The sequence below is a fragment of the Ipomoea nil genome, unplaced genomic scaffold (assembly GCF_001879475.1).
Source record: "Ipomoea nil cultivar Tokyo-kokei standard unplaced genomic scaffold, Asagao_1.1 scaffold1509, whole genome shotgun sequence".
NCBI classification, from domain to species: Eukaryota; Viridiplantae; Streptophyta; class Magnoliopsida; order Solanales; family Convolvulaceae; genus Ipomoea; species Ipomoea nil.
The window spans coordinates 3,361,312-3,372,126 of record NW_017617937.1 but is presented as its reverse complement, the minus strand read 5'-3'; the positions used below and the strand labels follow the sequence as shown (position 1 = coordinate 3,372,126).

General features: G+C 33.6%; 1 protein-coding gene across 2 annotated transcripts; it reads left to right on the top strand.

The window, feature by feature from the left end:
* The first annotated feature begins 3,528 nt into the window (after positions 1–3,528).
* On the top strand, positions 3,529–6,419 carry LOC109189209 (heat stress transcription factor A-1b). Of its 2 annotated transcripts, none has more exons than XM_019340013.1 (3): positions 3,529–3,927; positions 4,477–5,767; positions 6,167–6,419. In XM_019340013.1, exons 1-2 carry the CDS (start codon positions 3,697–3,699, stop codon positions 5,737–5,739), a joined length of 1,494 nt encoding a protein of 497 aa, XP_019195558.1. In that variant the 5' UTR covers positions 3,529–3,696; the 3' UTR covers positions 5,740–5,767; positions 6,167–6,419. The 2 variants fall into 2 exon arrangements, with proteins under 2 accessions (XP_019195558.1, XP_019195559.1); XM_019340014.1 differs by having other exon boundaries at positions 3,828–3,927; positions 4,406–5,767.
* Positions 6,420–10,815: the final 4,396 nt, after the last annotated feature.

Genomic DNA, 10,815 nt, shown 5'->3' with positions numbered 1-10,815 from the left:
ATTAAATGTATTTATGTACACATTTTCCACTCATGTCACATCACATTTAAGTTTCAACAGGTTTTTTTACAAGAATGTGTACACTAAAGTAAACATTATTTCCATGTAATAATTTACATATCATACAAAAAATATAAATTGTATAAAAATTTTGTGTAAAAAGTTTTGTCAAAAATGCACTGACAAATGTTGAACACGTAATTTTTTTCATGCGATAATTATGTTACACTTATTTTTTATTTTTATTTTTTGATTATGTTACATTTACTTAGTCACCCATTTTTTTTTTGTGTTTCAGTAGTTATATCATGGAGGGCCAAGTGTATATTGCTACATGTATTCAAAGCATCCTTATGTTTCTCTTTAATTCATTTTTTGCTTACTTGTATTTAATTTTTTAACTTTTTACAAATAAAATTATGTTATAAAAATATATCATTAAAAAGTTATAATTGAGATATTTTAAATAACACTAATATTAATTTTTTTTAATAAACCTATTTATCAGACTTATGTGTGCATACCTACGTATTTGGGTGTATTGTATTGTATTTGTGATAGTGTGATCGAACAGTTCCAATCTAGTTACCTGTTAGGAAAAATGATACCAAACAAATCCCGCATTAGTACATTAAATGCGGCATATAGATATTGGGTGGGTGTAGGGGGGAGGGGGGGGGGGGAATGGGGACATAATTTGGAATTTGGACACTCAGCATGCTCGCCATGTGTTGAGGGAACACTGGCAATTCTGCTCCCTCCACGTACCTTATTAAAGTTGACGAGTCACGCACACGTGATATGACAACATTATACGCTTGGTCCGTATTTTATTTGAATTATTAGTGGGCAATCATTATGGGTTCTTCATTTCAAGAATAATTTTTCCGATCAGTTTTAGTCGTGAACGATCTACCAAAGTGAAAATTATGTTCACTTAATAAACAAGGTCACTCCTTACCACAATCATGATCGGGAAGTCTCACAACTCCCACTACTCTAGATCGAAAAATGACAGCGAGGATCCTCCGCACGATTCTCAAGCGCAATACTAATACGACAATATCATATTATCTATCACCTACAGATACATAAAGACATTATTTTGACTACATAAACCACTGCATTACTTTTGGCTTATAAAGTCACAAATATAGTTACATAAATTCACTCATGAGTGTACATATAATTCACTATTATAAATTCATAAAATTACTATTGCATATTCATATTCATTAAGTCACTACTGGTTATTAATTAACTATTACAAGTTCATAGTCTCTAGTACACATTCTTCACATCACTACTACAATTTGTAGTCTACAATTTCAAAATGAGTGCAATGTGATTCTTGTACCAAAAGATTAATTTATATCTCTTTTATGATTTATGGACTACACAATATCAAATTTTGTAGGTTGTAGTACATCACAAAATATGTGTGTATAGTATACTTTTTGTGTCTGATTTTGTATGCATTTACAATATTATTTTTTATATGCATGTATTTATAATGCAATATAAGTCATAATCCATGAAATAATTCATATTTAAGGTTGGTGTTAAAACTTATTTATATTTACTATGAATGCATGAGTATCTTCTATATAATATTGCATTGATATAATTTGAAGTATTTATTTAAAAATAATCATTGGACATTATCTCATTCGCACAATGTGTGTGAAAAACTAATCACTACATATAAAGTTAAAACATAAAATAAATTATAGGGACCTCATCTTTAAGTATCATAGACGATTCCATTCCATATGAGAATAGATTGATAGTTGTCGTCAATGAAATGTATATACGAAAAAGCCCATACATGTGCAAATTGAATAGTCGAGATTGATGGTTAAATTTTTAATTTTCAAAAACCAAGGGTGCAAAATAAAGATAAGAACAACAAAAGGGTGTGTTTTGCAATTAGAAATATTAAAGGTCCCAATGAGTAAAACAAAGTTCCAGACTTCTAATCCTTTACCGCACGTTTGGTTCACGGAATGAATTTTGAGGTAATAGGAATGCTATTCCATAAGGAATGGAATAGACAAAGAATAGAATATGAATTGTATTATATTGTTTGGTTCGCGGAAGGAATGAACTTTAGGAATTATATTACAATGTTTGGTTGGTTTAAGGAATATAAATGACATATGTTTTAAAAGACATAAATATCTTTATAAAAATATGTGGTGGTGGTGGTGGCAGTGGCGGCGGCGATGGTGGTGGTGGTGGTGGCGATGGCGGCGGCGGTGGTGGTAGCGATGGCAGCGGTGGCGGTGGTGAGATATATATATATATATATATATATATATATATATATATATATATATATATATATATATATATATATAATACAAAAAGGATATTTTCGGTATTAGAGTACAAAAGCTATTTCCAAAATAGAAATAGCTAATACCATAGGGTCCCCTATGAATGGTTATTCCTCTTGCAAAGGGAATAGCTCATTCTCGGGAATGCGATTCTCAGCCATGAAAAGACAAACTAAACAATGCAATAGGTCTATTCCCGGGAATGGTATTCCATTCCCGACCTATTCCATGAACCAAACACACCGTTAGGACCCTTTTCGTCCTCACTTAACACCGCTTGGTGCTAGTCACTCATCACTCCATTCCTTTCCCTTCCTCCATACATCTTTCTCTCAATAGCCTTACTGCAAAGATATGGACTATCTATTACTCTATAATATTTGAGCTTGTGCTGAGATATTGATTTTTAAAAAATTAACTTTTCTTATCACTACATGTTCAAACATAAGGTAAATTATACAAACCTCATCTTTAAGTATCATAGATGGTTACATTCCTTATGAGAAGATATTGATAGCTGTCTTCGATGAAATGTATATACGAAAAAGCCAATACATGTACAAATTGAATAGCCGACATTGATGGTTAAATTTTCAATTTTCAAAAATCAAGGGTGCATAATAAAGACAAGAACAATAAAAGGGTGTGTTTTGCAATTAGAATATTAAAGGTCCCAAAGAGTAAAGCAAAGTTCCAGACTCCTTCAGGACCCTTATCGTTCTCACTTAACACCGCTTGGTGCCAGTCACTCATTGCTTCATTCCTTTCGCGTCCTCCATACCTCTTTCTCTCAATAGCCTTACTACAAATATATGGACTATCTATTATTCCGTATTATTTGAATTTGTGCTAAGATATTTATTTTCAAAAAATTGAATTCCCTTACCATTACATGTTAAAACATAATGTAAATTATATGGACCTCATCTTTAAGTATCATAAATGGTTACATTCCTTATGAGAAGAGATTGATAGTTATCTTCGATGAAATGTACATACAGAAAAGCCAATACATGAGCAAATTGAATAGCCGACATTGATGGTTAAATTTTCAATTTTCAAAAATTAAGGGTGCAAAATAAAGATAAGAACAACAAAAAAGTGTGTTTGGCAATTAGAAATATTAAAGGGCCCAAAGAGTAAAGCAGAGTTCTAGTCCTTCAGGATCCTTCTCGTGCTCACTTAACACCGCTTGGTGCCAGTCACTCGTCGCTCCATTCCTTTCCCTTCCTCCATACCTCTTTCTCTCTCATCTTCATCGCTCTCTCACTCTCTCTATCCTGATCTAATATCTACAATTTCGTTGATCGTCAGAAGCGTCAGGCGAGTCTACCTAAGTGGAGGACCATCGGGAAACATGGACGGTGGTCAGGAAAGCGCCGCCGCGGCTGCCGGGAATTCGCCGCCGCCTTTTCTGAGCAAAACGTATGATATGGTGGAGGATCCGTCGACGGACGCCGTGGTGTCCTGGAGCAAGAGCAATAACAGTTTCGTCGTGTGGAACGTCCCCGAGTTCGCTAAAGATATTTTGCCCAAGTACTTCAAGCACAACAATTTCTCCAGTTTTGTCAGACAATTGAACACTTACGTGAGTATCTTCTTCTTCTTATAAGTTATAAGCCTTCCATTTATTTTGTTCTTCTGTTTATGTTCTTCATATTATTATTTTTTTTTGAAAACTTTTGTGCGGAAATAAATTAATTTAAACCCTAAATTACTCATTTAATCTATTTTTTGGTAGATTTTGGTAATATCATCTCGGTCATATAATTTATTTAAAACAAATCAGCACTAGGAAGTTTCATTTGATACCTTTAGCAGTGATTTATCAGGTTGGGAAAAATACAAATCGGAGAAATTCCGGATATAGGGGTTTATTTTCATGTTACTTTATCTTGAACTTTGAAATAATGTTAGCAATTATTGGATTATCAAGTTAAGCATGTTGCATAATTTCATTATTCGGTGCCTTTCAAGATTAGCTTAGCTGAGACATCACTGGTTTCTCCTGATGGTCTGAACTCTGTTATAGCTTTTATGTCTTGTCTTGTGTAATCTGTTCACAGGACTTCCGTATATGTTGCTGGCGAGCGACCTTTATTTTTTTTATAGTCTGCTTTTCTCTTTGGGCAAGCAGGGGTTCAGGAAAGTCGACCCTGATCGCTGGGAGTTTGCTAATGAGGGATTTCTTAGAGGTCATAGACACCTCTTAAAGAGTATAACCAGGAGAAAGCATGTGCAGTCACATCAACCACCACCACCTCAAGTTCAAAACAGTTCAGTTGGATCATGTGTTGAAGTTGGGAAATTTGGGCTAGAGGAAGAGGTGGATAGGCTTAAAAGAGATAAAAATATTCTCATGCAGGAGCTTGTCAAGTTGAGACAACAGCAGCAGGCAACAGATCACCAGTTGCAGAATGTTGGGCAGAAGGTTCATATGATGGAACAGCGGCAGCAGCAAATGATGTCATTCCTTGCAAAGGCCATGCAAAGCCCTAGTTTTGTAGCCCAGATGGTTCATCAGCAGAGTGACAAAGTGCGCATTTCTGGAGTGAATAAGAAAAGGAGGCTCCCTAACCAGGAAGAAGAAAATTTTAATGTTAAGCCTGTAGCTACGTTACCTGATGGACAGATCGTCAGGTTTCAGCCTTTAATGAATGAAGCAGCAAAAGCATTGCTTAGGCAAATCCTGAAAATAAACGCATCTGCGCGGCTGGAGCCAAAGTTTAACAATACTAGCGGTTTCTTGACTGATAACATGCATTCTACACCAAATGTATTAGACAGTGGTGACACAGCAAATCACATTTATGGAGTTAGTCTCTCAGAGGTCCTACCAACTCCCTCAATGCCCCATCTGGCATCAGAAACAGGACTTGCTTTCAACCACCATCCAACTTCGGTTTCTCAGATCCAGCCCTCATCTGGTGTGGTGCCCAATGATGCTAAAGTTACCAAGTTCCCTGAGACGAATGCTGTTAGTTCCAAGGTGGATAAAGCTTTATCCAATTTTTTTCAAGCTCAGGGGCATATGACAGATGATAATGCTAACCATTCTGATCATATGAGGAGTGAGAGTCAGGATGTGGGGTATATAGACACAACATCAGGTTTTGTTGATGACATGGTACCAGATGGATTTTCTTCTGACCCTGACATTGATGTTTTGATGGATGAGATGCCTAAACTCCCAGGCATTAATGATGTTTTCTGGGATCAAATTCTTTCAGCAAGCCCTCTCACAGGAGACACCGATGATATTAATTCTGTTGTATTGGAAAATGGAGTCGAGGAACATGATCTGCAATCGGAAGATGTTGAATGGGATAAACTGAAGCATATGAGTCATCTTACTGAACAAATGGGTCTTCTTGTGTCTGGGTCACCCAATGCTGTGTGATTGTATATTTGCCACTGCATCACCAGAGGTAAATTTTAAGCCTACCACTTTTTGGATAAGCCCATTCCCTGATTCTGCAATACTCCACATGTTTGATATGTTATAAACTAAGAACACATTATTTTACCATTGTGCATCAAACGTATATGCTACATAAACTCGAGACATAGTGGTAGTTTTTGTATGTACACACATTCTAGTATAGTTTGAAAATCTTCTACTACACACATACTGCATCGGTGACCACACTTTCATATTTTAGTTGCGCAAAATACATTACACTGTTGTTCAATAAACATGTTTTGCTTCATCAAGCAAAGGACATCTATGTGAATTGCACTGTTTGTGTCTAGGTATTCTGTCAAGTATAGTGAGTGTGTCTGCTTCAATTTGACATCTGTCTGATTGTCCCTATGGTTTTTGCAGGGGGGGTTATCTGAGCTGCACAACAAGGCTCAAGCTCAGAAACTGTTCATTTACTCGGTTTTTTGTAAATTTCCCTTGTATTTCTATATATACTTTTTGGTGTTTTGTTATCTCAAAATCCTCAGCTGAGAGAAGAGTGTATTACAATGATCTGCTTTTGCTTTTCATGACTGACTGTCACCCCAAAGTTGTGAAAGTGCATTAGTTGATAACTGATATTGGTATGAAGTAACTAGACTCATTGAGCCAGCAAAGTTTGAATCCTTCAAATGACCCAACTTTCGAATCACTAAAATGTGGATTAAACTGCGGTTTTGTGATTGCTCTGCATATCGCAGTGACTGACCAAACTATCTGTAAGGAAATTACTTTTTTTTTTTTTTTTTTGATATTTTACCCATCCCATAAATTGACTTACCCTACGTACCTGTAATTAATTCAACTACATGTAACGTCACCTACTTGGTTACTTGAAAGTTGAAACCAATTCAATCAGATGGTGTCATGTAGTGTAGTATTGCACAATCTCTTGTACTTTTAAGAGTATTGACCATTTTCATTCAAAGCAACTAAACTAGATTTTCCCAAACAAGTTGGTCATTTGTTATTGTTGCTTTCCACTATCATGCTTAGGAAAATGATAAATGTCCTTTTATAGAGTATTTATTTTTATTTTTTATTTTATTAAATGTCTTGAAAGAATAAACAGAAAAGAATAAAAATAATAATAGAATATAAAATAAAAATACACATAATATTACTCCCTAAAGTTCTTAATGAACATCACAACTCTTGAATATTTTATTAATGTGAAATTTAACTCTTGAATGTTTTACTTAATGTGAAATTTAAAGTGAATGTTTGGTTAGGTTTTGGCTATATGGGAGGTAGATATGCAAAACAATCCATCTGTCAAGGCATTCAATTCCTGAAGAAAAATTCTTAGAGCATCCACATCAGTGGATATTAGGGAGATAATGTCAGATGAACTATCTTGGGTGGGGATAATAACAAATGTGGGGTGGGGTTATTTGGGGAGATATTTATCCTACAAGTTAAGGGTTAATGTCAGAAAAAAAAAAATAAATAAATAAACAAACACTGGCTGTGCGCGTTTGCGCACAGCCATTGTCATTGCACGCGCCCGTGTAGCGCGTCAGGCGCGCTGACAGCGCCTGACGTGACAGATTTATATTATTATTTTTTTTTAAATTTTGTTTTGTTATTTTTTTTCTTTTTTTTTTTCTCTCCCCTCCCACACTCTCTTTCATAATCACTCTTACATTATCTCTCAAATCTCCCCAACTAATGTGGATGCTCTTAGAAGTTCCATTCTGACACGTCTTGTAGCAAGTTCAACAATCAATTTTTAGGATTGAATTTTTCCAGAACCAACAATGAAAGAGAAAAGATGTGGGAGAGAGAAAAAAAATCACTTGCTTTTATGCGTCCAATTGGCATGTGCACCTAGTTGGATGCGACAGGTGCGTATAACGCGCACCATAAACAAATATTCTTGTTTTTTGTTGTCAGAGTGGACCCCACAAAAAAATTGTACTTGCAATAGCACCTCACTTTTCTCTCTCCTCTCATTTTTTTTTTTGAATGTTACTGGCTCTATTACAATGTAATATATGTCTCTCCTCTCATTTCATTCTTCCACCTTATTTAAGATCCCGCAAAAAATCATCAAAAAATCATAGTTAAGATCCTTAAGAATGCTCTTAATATGACACCACTATAATGAATGTACTATTATTCATTTTTAATTTAACACTAAATATCATAATCTCTATTAACAATGCTTAATAAAGTCATGGCAAATCTTATCTTATCTTATATCTATAATAAAGCCAGATGTGTTGCCCACAAAAAAATGGCTCCAATTCCCGCCCAAGCAATACGACAACGTTTGGTAAAAGCCTATATTTGTGCAAAATCCTAGATATTCCACTCAGCTTTTACAGTGACTGTTCCATGTTTCGAAATAAAAACTTCTTTCGAAGCATCAGATGGAACTCAAGTGGAATTATTAAATAGCCAACATTATTATCTACATTCTTCCAGGCTATAAATACATATTACCATCCATTATACAGACCTGAGTTTAACTATTTCTAAGTTTTACTTTTCAAATGATTATTGCTTTTCTATACACAAGCATCAGCGAATATGAAGAAGATAACAACATCAACGGTTATTTGTAGCAAGAGGAAAGTACAATCGAATGGAAAAGGTTAGTTCACAGTCTATTAATCTTTATTACTGTAATAGTTCACAGATCTGTTCAGATATAAAACATGCATGTTCCGATAACATTACAAAGATCTGTAGAAATAAGAGTTTAAATACACGTGTTTAGTTTATTTAAATCTAATAGAAGTTACTTTCTGAAGTAGAGTTGTAAATTCATAACCAGATCGAGATGAAGGAAATATAATATCGAAGAAATAAACTGTAATAGAATTTTAGATCAAACTGAAATTTTAGTTTCTGAGTATAGTGAGTACATTTTCCGGCTGTTGGTAGTCCGAGACATAGCTTCGTCGAGTTAGCCTGCGATTGAGAGTACTCAGATTAAATGTGAGGCTAAATGTGAGATGAAGAGACTCATGAGATAGCTTCTAGAGTACAATCGCTATGAAGATGAGGGAGGCGGAGTACTGAAAAAAGCTATGAAGATGACAGAGATTTGGAGGAGTAATGAAAAAAGTGAGGAAGAAGTGGGTGGAGTGTTCTAGAACTAAATAGATATGGCAAAAAAATAAGGAAATCTGGTAGGATCGGATGACAGAGATCTGGAGGAGTAATGAAAAAAGTGAGGAAGAAGTGGGTGGTGTGTTCTAGAACTAAATAGATATGGCAAAAAAAATAAGAAAATCTGGTAGAAAATCTATATATATATATATATATATATATATATATATATATATATATATATATATATATATATATGTATGTATGTATTGATTTAAATAATTATTTGCATTTAAATTTTATTTTTTTATTGGTAGCAAGAGGAAAGTACAATCGAATGAAAAACGTTAGTTCATAGTCTATTAATCTTTATCACTATAATAGTTCACAGATTTGTTCAGATATAAAACATGCATGTTCCGATTACAAAGATCTGTAGAAATAAGAGTTAGTTCACAGATTTGTTCAGATATAAAACATGCATGTTCCGATTACAAAGATCTGTAGAAATAAGAGTTTAAATACATGTGATTAGTTTATTTAAATCTAATAGAAATTACTTTCTAAAGTAGAGTTGTAAATTCATAACCAGATCGGTTCTGGTAAGATTGATCGGATATATGTATATATATATATATATATATATATATATATATATATATATATATATATATATATATATATATATATATATATGTGTGTGTATTGATTTAAATAATTATTTTCATTTACATTTAATTTTTTTAATTGTATTTATTTTGTTTGTGTAGAAAATTGTTCTCCAGAATCTTTTAATAAAGGAGCCAGCTCAAGTTCATCATTAGTGTACGGAGTTTTCCAAGGTTCACTATCTATTCCTTTCAGTGTGTTGACCAATGGTTAGTATAGTTTTCTATTCTTTAATTTTATACTACGTTTTCAAATACAGTAAGATAAAAATATGATACTTTTCCAGGTGTAGAGCTTTTTCAAACAACAATCAAAAGTACATATGATAATTCGTCATTTGTTGAAGGAACCCGCAAGTCATTTCGGACTAATAGTAAAAGTACTCCAGTTACTATTAATAATCATGGTGAGATTAAAATATGAATGTTTGTAAATATATTTATCTTAATTTCACATACTGAATAACATTAATATTTTGTTATGATCAATGTTATCTTCAATTTTGAAAACAATGTTTTTAGCTCTCAGAACTTGCAGGTGCAACTCAAGATAAATCATGTTGAGATTAAAATATGAATGTAAATATATTTATTTTTGAAACACTTGCAGGCACAACTCAAGATAATGTATATTCTACTTTACCGCTAACTGATGTGACAAATGGTAATTATGTACAACAACATTATTAAAATTTCGTCTGGCATTATTATGAACTAATATCTTAATTGTCATTTTATATTACAGTGAATTTGACAAGTCGAACTATCCGGCATACACGATCTAGGTTATCTACGATGATATGTAGGGACAATAATAATGTTGAAGAAAATACCAGTAAGAAAATTAATATTTTTTAAATTTATTTGTAAACTTTGTTCTTAATTAAATATAATTAATTCATTCAAAGTATCTTCAAATGTTGTAGGTAATGTTGATACTTCAAGTCAGTTTAACCAGCTTTCTAATAAAATTAGTGCACAAGAATGTAATACATCATCATTCCACATTCGAGACCTGAGTAGAGATTTTGAAGAGGCTGCAGTAACAGTCATCGACTCTGGTAAAGATTATTAATTATACATTAAGTTTGTGTTCGTATAGTAGTTGTCATCAACTAATGTTTGTCACCACAATTAGAAACATTATTCCGTATTTTATATGTTTGCAGATGAATACGCTGATTTGGGTGACGCGCTTCATTGCTGTGAACATTGTTCTGCACTATTTTGGTTTGATGAACGTTTAAAGCAGTCTAGGGTTAATGGACGTCCGAAATACTCATCA